The sequence below is a fragment of the Heptranchias perlo genome, chromosome 4 (assembly GCF_035084215.1).
Source record: "Heptranchias perlo isolate sHepPer1 chromosome 4, sHepPer1.hap1, whole genome shotgun sequence".
NCBI lineage: Eukaryota > Metazoa > Chordata > Chondrichthyes > Hexanchiformes > Hexanchidae > Heptranchias > Heptranchias perlo.
The window spans coordinates 85,504,371-85,523,647 of record NC_090328.1 but is presented as its reverse complement, the minus strand read 5'-3'; the positions used below and the strand labels follow the sequence as shown (position 1 = coordinate 85,523,647).

Here is a 19,277-nt window from a genome sequence, read left to right as displayed (position 1 = left end):
AAAAGGAAAAAGCAGGAACTAAGTGTCACAAACATATTTGAAAGTTCTTTATCTGAATGCACGTAGCATTCGTAACAAAATGGATGAGTTAACGGCACAAATAACTACGTATGGGTATGATATTGTGACCATTACAGAAACATGGCTGCAGGGTGACAACAACTGGGAATTAAATATGCCAGGTTATTTAACAATCAGGAACGACAGGCAGGAAGGAAGGGGAGGTGGGGTGGCTATGTTAATAAAGGAAGGAATCACTGTAATTCAGAGAAATGATATTGGGACAAAGGATCAGGACAATGAAACAGTTTGGGTAGAGATAAGGAATAATAAGGGGAAAAACACTCGTGGACGTAGTATATAGGCCTCCTAATACTTGCAACTCTGCTGGAAGGAGTATTAATCAGGAAATAGTCGGGGCATGTAATAAGGGAACAGCTATAATTATGGGGGATTTTAACTATCATATTAACTGGACAAATCAAATTGGGCAGGGCAGCCTTAAGGAAGAGTTTATTGAGTGTATTAGGGATGGATTTCTTGAGCAGTATGTAACTGATCCTACAAGGGGGCAAGCAACCTTGGACCTGGTCCTGTGTAATGAGCCAGGATTAATTAATAATGTCCTAGTTAAGGATCCCCTTGGAATGAGTGACCATAACATGGTTACATTCCATATCCAATTAGAGGGTGAGAAGGTTGGTTCTCAAACAAGCGTACTGAGCTTGAATAAAGGAGACTATGATGGTATGAGAGCGGAATTGATTAAAGTGGACTGGGAAAATAGATTAAAGGGTAAGACGGTACATGAGCAGTGGTGTTCATACAAGGAATAATTTTACAACTTTCAAAAAATATATATTCCACTGAGGAAAAAAGGGTGTAAAAGAAATGACAGCCATCCATGGCTAAGCAAAGAAATTAAGGATAGTATCCGACTAAAAACAAGGACATATAAGGTATCCAAACTTAGTGGGAGGATAGAAGATTGGGAAGTCTTCAAAAGACAGCAAAAAGTAACTAAAGGATTGATTAAGAAAGGGAAGATAGATTATGAAAATAAATTAGCAAAAAATATAAAAACAGATAGCAAGAGTTTCTATAGTTATATAAAAAGAAAAAGGGTGGCTAAGGCAAACGTAGGTCCCTTTGAGGATGAGACCGGGAAATTAATGGTGGGAAACACGGAGATGGCAAAAATGCTGAACAAATATTTTGTTTCAGTCTTTACGGTAGAGGACACTAAGAATATCCCAACACTGGACAAACAGGGGGCTCAAGGGGGGGGGGGGAGGAGCTAAATACGATTAAAATCAATGAGGAATTGGTACTCAGTAAATTAATGGGACTCAAGGCGGATAAATCCCCTGGACCTGATGGCTTACATCCTAGGGTCTTGAGGGAAGTGGCAGTAGGGATTGTGGATGCTTTGGTAATAATTTTCCAAAATTCTCTGGACTCGGCAAAGGTCCCGGCAGATTGGAAAACTGCTAATGTAACACCCTTATTTAAAAAGGGTAGTAGGCAGAAGGCTGGAAATTATAGACCAGTTAGCCTAACATCTGTGGTGGGTAAAATTTTGGAGTCTATTATTAAGGAGACAGTAGCAGAACATTTGGATAAACATAATTTAATGGGACAAAGTCAGCATGGCTTTATGAAGGGGAAGTCATGTCTGACAAATTTGCTTGAGTTCTTTGAGAACATAACGTACAGGGTGGATAAAGGGGAACCAGTGGACGTAGTGTATTTAGACTTCCAGAAAGCATTCGACAAGGTGCCACATAAAAGATTATTGCTCAAGATAAAGAATCACTGGATTGGGGGTAATATTCTGGCATGGGTGGAGGATTGGTTATCTAACAGGAAGCAGAGAGTTGGGATAAATGGTTCATTCTCGGACTGGCAACCAGTAGCCAGTGGTGTTCCGCAGGGGTCGGTGCTGGGTCCCCAACTCTTTACAATCTAAATTAACGATTTGGAGGAGGGGACCAAGTGTAACATATCAAAGTTTGCAGATGATACAAAGATGGGAGGGAAAGTGGAGAGTGAGGAGGACATAAAAAACCTACAAGGGGATATAGACAGGCTGGGGGAGTGGGCGGAGATTTGGCAGATGCAATACAATTTTGGAAAATGTGAGGTTATGCACTTTGGCAGGAAAAATCAGAGAGCAAGTTATTATCTTAATGGCGAGAAACTGGAAAGTACTGCAGTACAAAGGGATCTGGGGGTCCTGGTGCAAGAAAATCAAAAAGTTAGTATGCAGGTGCAGCAGGTGATCAAGAAGGCCAACAGAATGTTGGCTTTTATTGCTAGGGGGATAGAATATAAAAACAGGGAGGTATTGCTGCAGTTATATAAGGTATTGGTGAGACCGCACCTGGAATACTGCATACAGTTTTGGTGTCCATATTTAAGAAAAGACATACTTGCTCTCGAGGCATTACAAAAAGGTTCACTCGGTTAATCCCGGGGATGAGGGAGTGGACATATGAGGAGAGGTTGAGTAGATTGGGACTCTACTCATTGGAGTTCAGAAGAATGAGAGGCGATCTTATTGAAACATATAAGATTGTGAAGGGGCTTGATTGGGTGGATGCGGTAAGGATGTTCCCAAGGATGGGTGAAACTAGAACTAGGGGGCATAATCTTAGAATAAGGGGCTGCTCTTTCAAAACTGAGATGAGGAGAAACTTCTTCACTCAGAGGGTAGTAGGTCTGTGGAATTTGCTGCCCCAGGAAGCTGTGGAAGCTACATCATTAAATAAATTTAAAACAGAAATCGACAGTTTCCTAGAAGTAAAGGGAATTAGGGGTTACGGGGAGCGGGCAGGAAATTGGACATGAATTTAGATTTGAGGTTAGGATCAGATCAGCCATGATCTTATTGAATGGCGGAGCAGGCTCGAGGGGCCGATTGGCCCACTCCTGCTCCTATTTCTTATGTTCTTATGTTCTTATGTTCTGATTTGCTGGGAGAACAGAGGTAACTTACAAAAAGAAAAGTGAGGAAAAATTAAAGTATTTCCATTCCCTTGTTGTTTCTTGAAGGGCAACAAGAAAAGGTAACAGAAATGCTGGACTAAATGGCGAATTACCAGCATAGTCGATGTTAGTCTGCAATCATGATCATGATGCGGGAGTCTCCCACTGAATGTTGCAGTGTTGATAGACCTATTTCCAAGAGACAAACAGCAAGCCCTGGACAAGCTCCCGAGCGCCGTGCACCAAAAGCTGGTTTAGGAGTTTTGGTGAACAGAGAAAACCCTGCTGTAACTTATTAAAGCTGCACCTCCCAGGGCACATTGCACAAAAGCCAAAGCCAATCCCACAGGAATGCTAGAAAACTTAACACTGCAGTTCTGAATATGTGCCAGTGTGTGTGGTTCGTTTATGCCGTTCCTTATCGTGAAGTTTGTTTTGATTTTGTTCTGAGATTACACCGAAACCTTTTAGTCTGCTTTATCCTGTTTGGCTATTTCTATCAATCAGATTGTGTCACCCCCTCCCCCAAACCCTTTGTTCTTTGAAAAAAGAATTCCTGGAATTGGGGCAATTATTAACCTCCTAATGTGTAATGTAAAATTAATTAAATTTATTGCTTTGCCAATATTTCACAATATTGTTTCATCCTTGGATCAGTTCCTATATTCCAGCACCTGTTACTGAAAGTCATCAGGAAATGTGGTTACTGATTTGGATTTTACACCATAACTTCACCACAGAATCTTGTGCAAACAAAACACAAGACAAGCTTACTTTTCTCATTAGGTCATAATAGAATTGACAATTAGAATGATCACGTGAGTCCCTGCTCACACAGCTTTATGTGTGGTTAGGATGAAACCTGGTTATTATAACAAGCCCTGTGTCTGGTTACAGGAGAGGGATTCATAATTCAGATCTAGTACCTTACTAAGCCGATTCAATCACAAAGGTCTAAAGGGTAAAAACAAATCCTCAAAGTTAGTTCTGGTGAAAAGAGCGTCAAAGGAATGAAGCTTTTATCTATTCAGATGAGAGTTCTGTATTTTCAGTAATTCAGCTCATTCTGTGGTGGTGTAGAAATTGCACCAGAAAATAGGATTTTTTGTTTCAAAGCACCATTGGTGGTATTTCCACACGGTATTGGAAAGCAGTTTTCAACAACAGCCAATATTGAGTCATGATTTTTCCACGTGGCACTGGGGTCAAGTGCCCCAGAATTCCATTGGTAATTACTCCATTTTACAAATTACACTGTTTTCTTTGTTTTTTTACTTTGGGTTCAGGCTACTAGTCCCTCAAACTTTCAGAGAGAAGCATCTGAGATCATCCCACCACTTCTGAGACTTATAAAACCTGATGCAAAAAAAAACTTTTCTACTTATGTCTCCCTATCTCTGTAACCTGCTCCAGCCCTACAGCCCTTCAAGAACTTCGTGTTCCTCCAATTCTGGCCTTTTGTGTATCCGCCACTCCGTTCGCCCCACCATTAATGAATGTACCTTCAGCTGCCTCGGCCCCAAGCGCTGGAGTTTCCTCCCTAAACCTCCCCGACTCCCCACCTCTCTTTCCTCTTCGAAGACCTTCCATAAAACCTACCTTTTTGACCAAGTTTTTAATCGCTACTTCTAATATCTCCTTCTTTGGCTCTGTGTCAAATTTTGTCTAATTACACTTCTGTGAAGCGCCTTGGGATGCTTTTCTGCACCATCAGAATACTGCAAAATGCACTGTGCTGAAAACTGCTTGCAGTGATGTGAAAACAAAATATTAAATAAGCACTGTAATTTCCAGCAAAAGAAGCAGTTTGCAGCACAAAGTTATACAAAAATGTAACTATGAATACAACATATTGCAACAACCAGAAAACTATCTGACTGTAATTTCTTCCATATAGCATTTATCTACATAGAGTGTACACTTGCATGTAATGCACTTTTTGACTTATAAAAGCATTGCTACTTGAAGCTAATCCAGTGTATGCTTCAGTTTTATAAACACGTCTCCATTATTATCACTTGACCATGAAGCACTCACCAACACACAAGGTGCCATCACCAACCCATCCCTCTCGGCAGCTGCACTGGAAGCTTCCAGGAATATTGACACATGAAGCATGCATATCACAGTTGTGGGCTCCGATTTCACACTCGTCAACATCTGAAAGGATAAAAACAAGGTAGTCACAAAAGGTACATTTTAGAATTAACACTGATTTAGGACAAAATACCCTGTTGGATGAAGCCACCAGTGCCAAAATATTGAAAGAACTGTGCCTTTGATTTACAAGATGCTCTGCAGGATTAAGTGTTTAATCCAAATTACTAATATAAACTATTCTTTAGTGAAGCTAATGCCATCATCCATTGCTGCTATATGAGCATTTCATACAACAGAAAGGTGAGATGCCTGTGAGAACGTGAACAACTTTATGGGTATTTTGCAATGTAACTTCCTGTCTGAATCACTATAACTTTATCTCTGTGGGTACCTGGGCAGTGTGTTGGGTTTGCAAATCCAGTGCAATAGCCAACTTTTTCTCTGATACTGTATAGAGAAGGAATATCTCCCTTGGCTACAGAAAAGCCATTTTCTGTACCAGAGAAATGTATATGTATTGGTATTCCTGTTTCAGCCACCAAAATAATTTGGAAGTCAACACTTTTCTTGGTTTCATTACTTTTCTCAATTGTGTTCTTCCTTTCATCTTTGATCTCTCCACAGCAGCCTGAGCTGAGAGGTTAGATGGGTAAGCTGCTCCCAGAACCATTGGAAGGCAAATGGAAGCAGCGCTCCAATTTTCCTTCCCACTATTTGAAATATTTGGGGCCTCTTCACAATGCCATAGCTGAAATCAGGAAGTCACTCTTTTGAGAATCACAGATTCAAACTCAAATGCTACCCAATCCATGACATGCCACCTCTTCTCTTAAAGAGTGAATGTTTATTGCTCACACTTGTAAAAAAATTCAGTTCCTCACAGATAGCCATCAAATTATTAACAGAAATAGATGCAACACAAAAACCATAATTGGTGACTTAATTAAAAAAATAACAGAGGGAAGATGAAAAAACTTCAACAGAATTGAGCAATGAGGACTGAATCCTTAATAGCTAGGCTCTGTCTACATGTTCAAAGCATGGCTAAGTCGACTGACATTTCAGTGGGTTTGTTCACTAAGTAACTGATTCACAACAAGGGGGCATAATCTTAAAATTAGAGCTAGGCCATTTAGGAGTGAAATCAAGAAACATTTTTTCACACAAAGGATAGTGGAAATTTGAAACTCTTTCCCCAAAAGGCTGTGGATGCTGGGTTAATTGAAATTTTTAAAACTGAGATCGATAGATTATTGTTTGGTAACCTGAACCTCAACAGAACCTGCCATAGGCCCTGAAACTGCTTTCATGGGAATTACTCGTACAAATACATCCTGTAGCTAAACTACTGATCATGGAAAATCACCATTGTTTTAGGCTTGGAGTACATATTGAGGGAAGCCTAATGTGTCAAGAGTAGATCCAGAGGCTGAAATGAGCAACCCAGAGCCGTAATATCATTCACAGGGGAGTCATATATAAAATAAGACTCCTTATTTACGTGTGGGGCAGGTGGAGTCACTGCTGCCTGTAGCAGGTGGTTAGATATACTAATGTTTATTTGTTCCATTACAGCTAGTAGTTTGGGCATTTGTTATTTTATGGCCATTTTACTTTATGTAGCAATACTGTTGAGGATGGTGAGAAGGGATGGATAGAAAAAATTTGAACTGTCCTTGGATCTGATGAAGTTTTCCTAGTCTGACTCAGATCAAACTAAAATCTAACTTGACTCTTTTATCTTTACATTATCTAGTGAGTTTATAACTTGTCAAACATGATTACTAACGGGTACAGCACAATAATTGCCAAAGGAACACATTGGGTAAATTTATGACTCTACAGTGGTGGTGGAGAATCTCGCCCACTGCTGGTGTGTAACAAAAGTTGCAGGGAGCGAGGCCTTGATTTTTCAAAATACACTGCCAGGGGAGAACTTCCTACCATCCGTGTGTATGCATAAAATTACACCTATTAACTATATTTTACATTTAAAGTCATATTAGTTTAAAATTTTCAAAAGTAGAAAGATTTTTCATTAAGATTCAGATCTGCCAGCCCTACCTGAACATCCAGTTGTTCCTTTCTTCACAGAATATCCCAGCTGGCAATGGCAGATGAAGGAACCTTTGGTGTTCTCACAGTCGCCATAGAGACAGATGTTAGGGTTCAAGTCACATTCATTCACATCTGCAATGAGACAACTTTATGTCACTATCAGCAACATTTAAATTCACCTCATTTGTAAAGACCGTTTCTGTTGCAGCATAAATGTTCTAGATTTGTACAGTTCTGCTAAAATTGTTAAAATTTGCTTACATTATGTTAAATGCACACAAAATATTACCAATTATGGAAAAATACAGCAGGTCATTACTTATCATTATAGTGACCAACTATATTATTATATCATAATCTTCTTGGTATTTACCAATGCAAGTTCTCATGTCCATAGATGCCATGAATCCATCAAAGCACAGGCAGCGGTACTCTCCAGGGATGTTAGTGCACTGTCCACCATCACAGATATCAGGATTGTCCTCACATTCATCGATGTCTGATGGAGCAAGACAAAAACAAGTCAAGTGAAAATCATGAATTCGAACAACCCTCTTAATCTGGTAAATAGCCATAGTCTCAATAAACTCTGTTGCATAATAAATAATAATCTGATCATTATTAATGGTGACGAAAATGATGCTATTGTCAGATATTTCTCAGGTTCTATGTCGTGTCCATTGTTGACTGATGAGATGGTGTAGGAACCATGATGGTTATTACTACTCAATCAGGGACACCGTACAGATTAACAGCAGATACCATCTGTGGAAATACTGAAAATGGCTTATCTCAATGAATGATGTAAACCTTTATATCATTTGGTGTTGTCTTACTGGAATAAAAAGACTCCTCTCTCAACCTACCTGCACAGGTTCTCTTATCCGGCATAAGAGCATAGCCTTCAATGCAACTGCATTCATAGCTGCCTTCCGAATTCGTACAGTGTGTGTCACAGCCTCCGTTCATGATGGTACATTCATCAATATCTGAAATATGAAGCAGATAAAGCAAGAGACTCCAGTTAAACTTTAGATTTCTCATGACAATATGCGTAAAAGTGACATTCTGAATTTAGCTTAAATGCCTATTTTATTTTATTGAGTAACTTACGCAATGGGCTAAATCCCAGAGTGCTGTATAACAATAAAATTGAAAAGAGTAGGGGGGTAAATTTACTGGGGGCTTCTCTTGCTCTTCTGCCTTAACTTTGGCGGAAACCCAAAATTACTGTGGCGGAGTGGGAGAAGCCCCAAGAAAATTCACCTCCTAAGAGAGAAGATGAATTTGGGTAGTACCAAGCTTATGCTTTAAATCGCTGTAAATTGAAGGAATAGGAGGAGAATGAGGGAGTTAAAGAATCCAAGGAGGTAAAGGTCCTGGGAAAGTTTGAATTAGAGTAGGTGGTGAGTACTGATGTCAACATAGTGAGAGGTGGAGGAAAGGGGTGAACATAGGGATTGGGGATTGGGGAAGTATAGTTAGGAAAACTATGCCAGTGAGTTTCTCAGCGAAGGGCTGTTAAAAGTAGAATATATTCGGAGTACCTATCTTGATCACAGGAAGCAGAGCCATTAATAAAGGCAGATTGGGACTGAGTCATTCTGCGGATGCCAATAGAGAATCATGTAGGGAAATCAGATGAGATACTGAAATATCAACTATTTAACATAAACTTTCACTGAAAATCTCATGATTGACAGTTACTCATTCTAGTTAATAGAGGGGGGAAATTGTCCTCTTTGAGGCAGAGTTCCACCTGAGCAAGACTTCCTCACTCCTCCGTATCTGTCCTAGCTGCAACTCTGGGCTCTTTAAGAATGCATGGCGGGCTTCTGGCTTGATTCCCCTCATCAAAAGGGACCCTGCCAGTGCAAAGGAGGAGAATCCTGATGATGGCACAGCAGGATCACACTGCAGCACCAGAAGATCCATTGAGGGATCTTAATGGGGCAGAAGCATTCAGAAGATCAGAATCGATGTCCCACTGTGTTGCCTGAGACTGGGGCTTTCATCAGGTAAGCATTGGGGGCAGAGTGGAGTAAGAGGAGGCCACACCAAGACCCTCTCCCTCCATGGGGATACTTTAGGACCATTATCACCACTTCCCCAGCCTACCATGACTTTCCTCATTGTGGCCCCAGGACACAACGGTAACATAAGTGGGAAAAAAGAAAATATGCTGTGGACCCGGGCTCAGTACCCCTCCCCAGCTACCATTTGCATATGGGGAAGGAGCAGGCAGTGGTCGTCTTGGTGGAGTTGGGAGGAGGGAAATCCCAGGCTGGCTGCGTTCAGGAAAACCAGGCCTACATGCAGCCTAACCAACCAAAGGGACTGTTGCAGGCTGCCACCAAAAAGGTAACTTTTTAAGAAATACTTTTCTGAATGTGGATCCAGGAGTGGCTCCCAGCTTCACACTAAAACTACAGGCTGCAGCCGGCCACCCCTTGCTCCCCTTCCCGGACACTGTCTCCCCCTCTCTCCCGGTCACTGCCTCCCTCCCTCTCCCGGTCGCTGCCTCCATCCTTCTCCCGGTCAATATCCTCCTCGGATTACTTACCCCCTCTTCAAAGGCCTACTTGAGGGCCACTGACAGTGACGCAGTGGCCCATAATTTAAAATTGTCTTTGCCGGTGAGCTGCCAACTCTGCAACTTGAAGTAAATGAACCCCAAGGCCCAATATCGTTCCAGAGCAGGGATCGTTCTCTGCGCCCAGTCCACACTGGCAGGCCAGCGCAAACCAATTTCTAGGCCGAGGACTCTTGTTCCCAAAGGGACAAGAGTCTGATTTGGCACCAACAACTTTCTAAAACAGAAAATGGGGAAGGGAAGGGGAGGTTGTCATAACTTACATTGGTCCTCAGAAGCCATTACTCTCAGGATCGGTGAAAATTTGGCATCTTGACCATTTGAGCAAAGCTGCAGTACTTAACTATAATTAATTCTACATTTCCAAAGCAATAAGATACAACAATAAAAAGCCAGATGTCTGCACGCTGGGTGATAAAATACTGCTATAACCAAACTATATATAAAATAGACCGCAATGAATCTTACCAACACAGCCTTGCCTGTCTGGAGTAGCTTGGTATCCAGGGTTGCAAGCACATTGATAAGTTCCAATCATATTTACACACTTGCCATTTCTGCAGAGGTTGTCACTGAGGGAGCACTCATTGATATCTGGAGAATAGGAAGGAAGAAAGTAGAAAGCTTCACATATTGTAGAAAACAGTTTAAGGGTCAATCGGCCCTTGGCAGAAAAATAAAAGGCTTTGAAAATAAATAGCTGGCAGTGAGTAGTCAGGTCACCTCTCCCGAGTAGACTGGTTTCTCTTACCAACACAGGCACTGCCATCTGGAGTAAGCTCATGTCCTGGGGGGCATATACATCTGTAGCTGCCTTCTGTGTTTATACAAGTGCCGCCTCGGCACAGAAGAGGGTTCCTCTCACATTCATCAATATCTGCATAGGGAAAGTAAAGGTAATATTAGGATTTTTGTTTGAGATGACAAAGCAGTTGAATCAACAATGTAGCATCTTAAGCATGAGGTAAGTTCTTTGTATTACCACAATTTGCTGATTTGCTTATTAAAACCCCCCATCCTCTAAATGAATATTTCGCATCCGTTGTCACTAGAGAAGAAGACACTGTCATTGTATCAATAAAGGAGGAGGTAGTAGCGATATTGGATAGGATAAAAATAAAGAGGAGGTAATTAAAAGATTGGCAGTACTCAAAGTAGAAAAGTCACCCGGTCCAGATGGGATGCATCCTAGGTTACTGAGGGAAGTAAGGGTGGAAATTGCAGAGGCTCTGGCCATAATCTTCTAATCCTCCTTAGATATGGGGACGGTGCTGGAGGACTGGAAGATTGCAGATGTTACATCCCTGTTCAAAAAAGGGGAGAGGGATAACCCCGGCAATTAGAGGCCAGTCAGTCTAACGTCAGTGGTGGGGAAACTTTTAGAGACAATAATCTGGGACAAAGTTAATTGGCACTTGGAAAAGTATTGGCTAATAAATGAAAGTCAGCACAGATCTGTTAAAGGAAAATCATGTTTGACTAACTTGATTGAGTTCTTTGATGAAGTAACGGAGAGGGTTGATGAGGGTAGTGCAGTTGATGTTGTGTATATGGACTTTCAAAAGGCATTTGATAAAGTACCACGTAATTGACTTGTTAGCAAAATTAGAGCCCATGGAATTAAAGGGACAGTGGCAGCATGGATACAAAATTGGCTAAAGGGCCAGAAAGCAGAGAGTAGTGGTAAATGGTTGTTTTTCAGACTGGAGGGAAGTATACTGTGGTGCTCCGCAGGGGTCAGTATTAGGACCACTGTTCTTTTTGATATATATTATGACCTGGACTTGCATATAGAGGGTATAATTTTAAAGTTTGCAGATGATACAAAACTCAGAAATGTAATAAACAATGTGAAGGATAGTAACAGAGTTCAGGAGGACATAGAGAGACTGGTGAAATGGGCAGACACATGGCAGATGAAATTTAACGCAGAGAAGTGTGAAGTGATACATTTTGGTAGGAAGAATGAGAAGGGGCAATATAAACTAAATGGTATAATTTTAAAGCGGTGCAGGAACAGAGAGACCTGGGGGTGCACATACACAAATCTTTGAAGGTGACAGGACAAGTTGAAAAGGCTGTTGAAAAAGCATATGGGATCCTCGGCTTTATTAATAAGAGGCATAGAGTACAAAAGCAAGGAAGTTATGCTATACCTTTATAAATCACTGGTTAGGCCTCAGCTGGAGTATTGTGTTCAATTCTGGGCACCACACTTTAGGAAGGATGTCAAGGTCTTAGAGAGGGTGCAGAAGAGCTTTACTAGAATGGTGCCAGGGATGAGAGACTTCAGTTATGTGGAAAGACTGGAGAAGCTGGGGTTGTTCTTTTTAGAACAGAGAAGGTTAAGGGAAGAGTTGATAGAGGTGTTCAAAATCATAAACTGTTTTGATAGAGTAAATAAGGAGAAACTGTTTCCAATGGCAGAAGGATCGGTAACCAGAGGACACAGATTTAAGATGATCAGTAAAAAAGCCAGACGCGATATGAGGAAACATTTCTTTATGCAGCGAGTTGTAATGATCTGGAATGCACTGCCTGAAAGAGTGGTGGAAGCAGATTCAATAGTAACTTTCAAATGGGAATTGACTAACTACTTGAAGAGGAAAAAATACAGGGGTCTGGGGAAAGAGCAAGGGAATGGGACTAATTGGATAGCTCTTTCTAAGAACCAGCACAGGCACAATAGGCCGATTGACCTCCTCCTGTGCTGTACCTACAATGATACTATGATCTGCCTACTGGCCTAAAAATCTATAATCAACTGCACTTCAACTTCTTTGTGTAACCACTACTCGTGAATTTTTACATCTGGGTGCCCTTCTATAGACATTGTACAACACAATATTGTGGAGTTCATTTATTTAATTCCTCTTCCCCATTTTAAAATGTATTTTTATATTCTCCCCCTCTCCCTAGGTTCCCTCTCGTTGTTCCTTTTCCTTTTTAGTGATTCAGTTGTCCGCCACATGTGAAAACCTATCATCATGCTTTAAAATGTCCAAACCAAACTACTAAGAAATCCACTTAAGCAGAATTTCTGTATCCCTGATATGGAGTGCACACTCTCTCCTCATAGACACACACCACTGGGATGAGAGGGGTGACCTGTTCTCAATCCTCTGACTACAATATAAATTGTCCACTGACTGGCCTCACAATCTGCTTGATACCACTACTTATTGCCATGGCTCAGATTATGAATTGATCATATGAGGAACTGTGGGTGTGAAATGTACTCTATTATTTTTTGGAATAGGTTGTTGGAGCTACTGTGCCTATTTCGTAATGGATTTTAATTCAACTTATTTGGATCGATAGCTTTTTTATGTATACGCTTATCCATCATTGATATAGGGATACGTTCCAACCAGGCTATTATATCCTCATCTTTCCCCAGCACCAAGCCCATCTTCATATATTCCGAAAATCCATTACTAATCAAAACTACTAAATGAAGTCCATTAAAAAAAGAGGTTAATCCAGGATTATTATACAGTACAATGTACAGGAAACAAATGCAGCTAACTGAAGACCTTATTAAAATACAGTCTGTTACCAGAAAAATATAAGCTACAACCACTGTTCAGAGCAGTGTCAGAAGTTAGTGCTGGGAAACAGGTTGCATGTGTTAATAAACTCTCTCAATGCTGATTATTATATGGCTATAAAATGCTACCTTCACTCTCAAATATTTGCAATCCACATGGAACTAAGGATTACACAAAAGAATTAAAGTCCTATTATGACAGGGATAAACCTTCATTTAGCAGCTACTCTCTCTCAATTTCTGAAAATGAATCACTTTCTCCATTTGTAGATCCCTCCATGCCAAGCACCATTCCTTGGTTAAGGCAAAAGGCAGGCAATTTGTACTCTGGCCTCTGTCTATGCAACTCTTCAGGTTGGTTTGAGGAAGTGCATGAAATGAGTGCAGTGATTTGCCTGCTGATTTTTCCTCCCTCCCTTTGAGGAAATAAATAGTATCCATTTGGCCCCTCTCCTGATTTAAATTTTTGTTTAAATTGTACCCTCCCAGTTTGTTTACATTTGTTGGTTGGCTTGTCCTATTCAGAAAGTCATACAGCTGAAAATAATACAAAAAGTTACGTTGTGGTACCTATATTACTGGGTGCCTTCATAGTACGACATTTGTCAAGTAATCAGAGAATATACTTACCCATGCAATTCTTCATCATCATAAATCCACTCTCAAAGCCTTCAAAGCACTCACACTCAAAACTGCCGGGAGTGTTGACACAAGTTCCATTTCCACAGAGGTCAGGAGAGATACGGCATTCATCAATATCTTATTAAAGGGGCAAAAACAGATTTAAATGGTGAAGTATTCTGAAGGAATGAAAAAGATTACTAAGTATTTGTTTTCTCTTCTCTACGTTTTCCATTTTTTTGTTAAACATCACTCCACTATATGAGTGAAAAGTAACTTACATCAGGAAGCACATCTGACTGCTGAAAATTTCAATTAAGGCCAATTAAACAGTTTGAGCTGGTATGAATTAGAACTTAGAGAATCGTGAAGCAGCATAATTTAGTTGAAAAGTTCTAGTGTGAAGCACTCTAGAAATTGTTCTGACATAGAAGCGACAATGCTCATCATTACTAAGGCTGAAAGATTTGAATAACAGGTAGGCAGGCAGGCCTGCCACTAAACCTATCAAGCTGGATTCTGAAACAACCCCTTTCCCTCTTCCTGCAATGTCACCTGGCTGCACTATGATCAGGATATTGAATCTATATTATTCCTCAACATTTGCATTACATTTTTTCTCCAAGAGAAATAATTAAGTAAAATTGATCACTAATCTATTTTAAGAATGTCTTTGTTCTATCATAGGAAATTCAACCTGGTATCTAAGAATTAAACAAAAAATCTCCTAAGATTTCACATTTAAATTCATTAACAACTAAAATTGTACAATTTATAATGAAGGAAGGAAAAGTTAATTATACATGGCATCAATACTCAAAATTATTTTAAAATCTGAGCAATTAAATATTAATCAGATGTTCTGAATTTACAAATAAAATAAAGATCATTTAGCAGATTATGATAATAAATGTTTGAACTTTGTATTTATTTACATTTTTCAGAATTTTAATTTTGGAAGATTGCTTTTTATACCTCTGATATTTAACTTGTCCCAACTGCACTGTACTGTGCCTTTCGCGTTGCATCAGTTGAATGCTCTGTGTTTTTCATTCTGTTTGAGTTATTATCTGCTGTTTGCGTTAGTTGCCGTGTCTGAAAATTATCTTGATTATATTATTTGTGATATTTGCCTACTTTAGCCTGTTTGAGCTGTTCGGTCTGTTTCTGGCATTGATCCTATTCACACTGTTCATGCAGTTGGTCCTTGTTGGTGCAGCTGGTCCTGTCTGTGGTGGTGGTCCTGTCTGTGCTGCTCTGTTGATTCTGTTTGTGCTGTTGGTTGTGCTTGTCATATTTATCCTGTTAGTACTGTTCATGCTGTTGGTACTATTCATTTGGCTCACATTATCTTACCTGTGCAGTTCCTTTCCTCCATATCCAGAGCAAATCCATTGTCACATCTACACCTAAAGCTGCCAATGGTGTTCCTGCATTTCCCATTACTGCAGAGGTTGTGGAACACTTTACATTCATTGACATCTGTAAGGGCAATAAATAACATGAATAGGAATCACTGAGTTGTAAACTGCATCATAAGATTTTTGACACACTACTAGACTCATAGGCTGCCCATTTAATTTTGCAGCGAAACAATTTGTCATACAAACAATGCAGCATTTCTGCTATCTTACCCAATGGCAATATTTGGGCACAAATGGACAGAAATTGAACACCAGGTTTGACCATTCTCACATTTATAAAAATACAACCCCGATATTTACGGGGAGGGAGTTGGAGCGCGGTTGCAGGGGAAAACCCAGAAATCCCGGGGACACAGATGTCCTGCCGAATTTAATGGCAGAACCTCATTATAATTTTTTAATTCCATTTCCCACCCGACCGGCTGACCAGCGGGAAAGTCATCGGCAGAAGGCCACAGCTGGAGATGGTCCCCGACAATCGGGAAAGATCGCGTGGCAAAAGGGAGGGTCGGACCGGCAATAGGGAGGGAGGGAAAGATTGCGGGGCAGAAGGGAGGGTCGGACCAGCAATAGGGAGGGAGGGAAAGATTGCGGGGCAGAAGGGAGAGTCGGACCGGCAATAGGGAGGGAGGGAAAGATTGCGGGGCAGAAGGGAGAGTCGGACCGGCAATAGGGAGGGAGGGAGGGAAAGATCGAAGGGCAGAAGGGAGGGTCGGACCGGCAACAGGGAGGGAGGGAGGGAAAGATCGCGGGGCAGAAGTAGGATGGGGTGTGACCAGCAATCGGAAGGGAGGCAAAGCTCGTGGGGCAGAAGGGAGGGTCGGACCGGCAATAGGGAGGTAGGGAAAGATCGCAGGGCAGAAGGGGGACCGGCATTAGAGAGGGAGGGAGGAAGGAGCGATCGTGGGGCAAAAGGCTCAGGATCACAGGTGGTGGTGGGGGCGGTTTGGCTGATCGCAGTAACAAGGAGAGGTCGCGATCGGCAGACTGTTTGGTTAAGGGCTCTGGTTAAGGAGCACTCTTGTTGCCCGGATCACAAGCAATGTTCTAAAAACCACTTACCTTCTGCAGCCGGCAGCTCCCGTCTCCATTTAGCTGCCGGGTTTCCCAAGGCCTGGGAAACTCGGCCCGCAACGGTTACATTTAAATCAGGCTCCCAACTGCACTGTGGGAGCCTGATTTAAGTATTATAATGAGGTGTCCTGCCTCTCCAAGAGTGGACACAGACTCGTACGCCGTGGGTTGAGGTCACGTTACAGAATTTTAAATTTTTAACTCCTCCCGATCCTCTCCCGCCCATCGTGGGGGGGTGGGGTTAATATTGATCCTTACATTTCAGACGTCTTTTATTCCAATTTATCAATGTTTTTCTGATAACAAAATAATCATGTTTTCTTAATCAGAATTAATCTTTTTGTTGGGTGAGGAAAAGGTGACTTTCATTTTACCTTTATAGAATGGTCTGCCTGTTAGAATGTCACCCCTGTTGGAAAACCCTGGGCCTCTTGGACAAAGCAGATCATATTCTTTAGTACCAGGCCTGGGGCACTCATCACAATCCAAACCCCAGGCAGATCCAATTGAACAACAGCAGGCATCCATTCGGAATCTTCCAGCGACTGGCTCAGTGCATTCATCTTCGTCCCACTTCAGGTAACACTGCTCAAGTCGAATATCTACAAATCATATTACATGTCAGTGACTGCACTATCATGGAAGCTCTATATTATCATTGTACTCCAGTATACCTGAACCAAAGCGACGATAGGATTTGACAGTAAAATCTTGTGCATTAGAGATACAAAGGCAGATTTGCTTTCTATTGTGCTTAAGGGTCAAGGATCACCTGTTTGTGATGCATGGAGACACTTTTGATTTAAAGGCACTCATTTTTGTTCCGTGTTTCTCCCTAGATATGTCAATATCCATAGATCACTTTTGGATCGTTTTCCATTTGAATATGGTGTCGTGGGACCCACTTACAGCCCTGTACAGTGAATACGCCTGCTTCATGCAGGTGTATTTACCATTCACCTTACAGTTATGGTGGAAATGGCAAGAGTTCTGAAGGAACTTGACATCCCATAGGTACCGCTCCCCAAAAATAATGTCATGAAGGAGGGGCAGGGGAAATTGCAATCCCCATCCTCCTTCAGAATTTGACATCACTGCCAGAAAGCAGCAGTAATCCGGCAGCAACAGGCTGTGCCCCAAATTCCTGCCTCACCACTCTTAGTGCGCTTTATTTCTGTCCCCTCTCGAACACTAACATTTCTTGGCTCCGATCTTTCTACTTAGTCATATTTTATTTTACACTTTTGTCTAAAGAATAAAAAAGAACTAGTGTCATTGCCAGGCTCCTGTTCTCTGATGGACACCTGCTATGTTCAAGAATTATTACGTTTAGCCTTTGAAGAAATCTACCCACCCCAGTGCCTCATAGATAAGGCCTACTTTTATCTAGGCATGTGCTTTCCCACACCTAGGAGACAACGTTTGACTGTGAAGAAACAAAGAAGCTAACATGCCCACTTGTGTTTAGTATCCCTTTGTGCAACCCAATATAAAAAAGAAGTGGAGGAGAACACTGTGCAAATGTGGACATTGGCAGTATGTACATCTGAACAGGGTGAAAATGATACTGTGTACTTGCAAATGCCAGCCTTCATCATGGTCAAAAAACTTAACCCAAAAGAGGACAAGCTCGGTTTACTTTCACATTACAACTGAAAAGACTGCAGATAGCAAATTGAAAACTATACTTACTTCATCCAGATATTGACAACTCCTCTCTGCCCCAAGCCCACTGGTACACATATTCCTTGCGGGATTTGGCGGCATTAAAAATGGTACACCCTGCATTATTTCATAGAATTTTTTTTAGCTTCACTATTGATAGATTTTCATCCAAAGAAACTATACAGGAGAAATAATTAACATAGAGGTTTGTCAATCTTCAACCGGACCATAATCTCTCCAAAGTCTATCTCAACAGTCTACATCTTTCACAGAGGCACTCCCCTCCCCCTTCACAGAAGCACTCTCTTCAGTTAACCTCCTCAGTTCACAGAGGCAATTTTCCTCTCACATCCCATCCCACCCAGTTCACATAATTTGCTCCTTAGTGCTGGTCCTAGCTGTAACTCCTACCTGACATTGTTGCTTCATCCAGTATTGGACTCTGTGCTGCAGGTAAGAATTCCAGAATTATCATGTGTTCAAGAATTCCCACCAGCAGTATGGAGCGAGGTCCTGGAATGATGCAGCAGTAGACATGCCAACTTAGAAAACTACCAAGTGAACCCAAAATTTCAAAAAAGCTGACAATTCAAGAACAGATCTGAATACAGGCTTATGATGTTGCATTGCAAGTGCAGTGGAGCATAAGCTTGTCATAACTTAAACTCCAGGTGTACTCAAGCATTTCATTATTTGTATAGTAGAAGACTGACAAAAATTGCAGTGATTTTGCCTAATTTCCTGCAGAGAAATTGCAGGCTATTGTGGATATGTAATAGTATTCACTATTACTAAATCATTTTAAAATTGTTTATATGGTTGCTACAGCAACAAAGAGGTATCCTTCACTCCACTCCTTCAAGTTCACAGAAGCGATCTACTTTAGCCTCCTCAGTTCATCATCATCATTGGTCGACTATTGTCGGAGCTTGAATACTCTTTCATTGACTTATGTACTGCAGCTGCATCATGACTTGCAGGTTGTAGATGCCTTTGGCTAATTCAAGGATTAGCTCATCTGCCTTTTGATGATGTCGGTTGTGTCCTAATGACACAAGAGGACCAATTTCACGTGGGCCGGAAATTGCTTTTAAAATAACAGTGAGCAGTCAAACGTGGAAATCCGGAACTTGCTCTTCCTGGTTCACCTGATCTGTCAGCTTCGCGTTAAAGGGATTTCGTGCCTACAATCAATGGACCAGCG

The 19,277-nt window shown here is 41.2% G+C and overlaps 1 protein-coding gene across 1 annotated transcript in view; it reads right to left on the bottom strand.

Moving 5' to 3' along the window:
• Positions 1-19,277, bottom strand: part of LOC137321079 (fibrillin-2) — a 394,436-nt gene that overhangs the window by 121,114 nt on the left and 254,045 nt on the right. The window contains exons 24-32 of the mRNA XM_067983259.1: positions 16,783-17,010; positions 15,267-15,392; positions 13,920-14,048; positions 10,491-10,616; positions 10,208-10,333; positions 8,013-8,135; positions 7,520-7,645; positions 7,153-7,278; positions 5,026-5,148 (exon numbers count right to left, since the gene is read on the bottom strand). Of these exons, the coding sequence (XP_067839360.1) occupies positions 5,026-5,148; positions 7,153-7,278; positions 7,520-7,645; positions 8,013-8,135; positions 10,208-10,333; positions 10,491-10,616; positions 13,920-14,048; positions 15,267-15,392; positions 16,783-17,010 (1,233 nt within the window). The remainder of the gene's footprint in view (positions 1-5,025; positions 5,149-7,152; positions 7,279-7,519; positions 7,646-8,012; positions 8,136-10,207; positions 10,334-10,490; positions 10,617-13,919; positions 14,049-15,266; positions 15,393-16,782; positions 17,011-19,277) is intronic.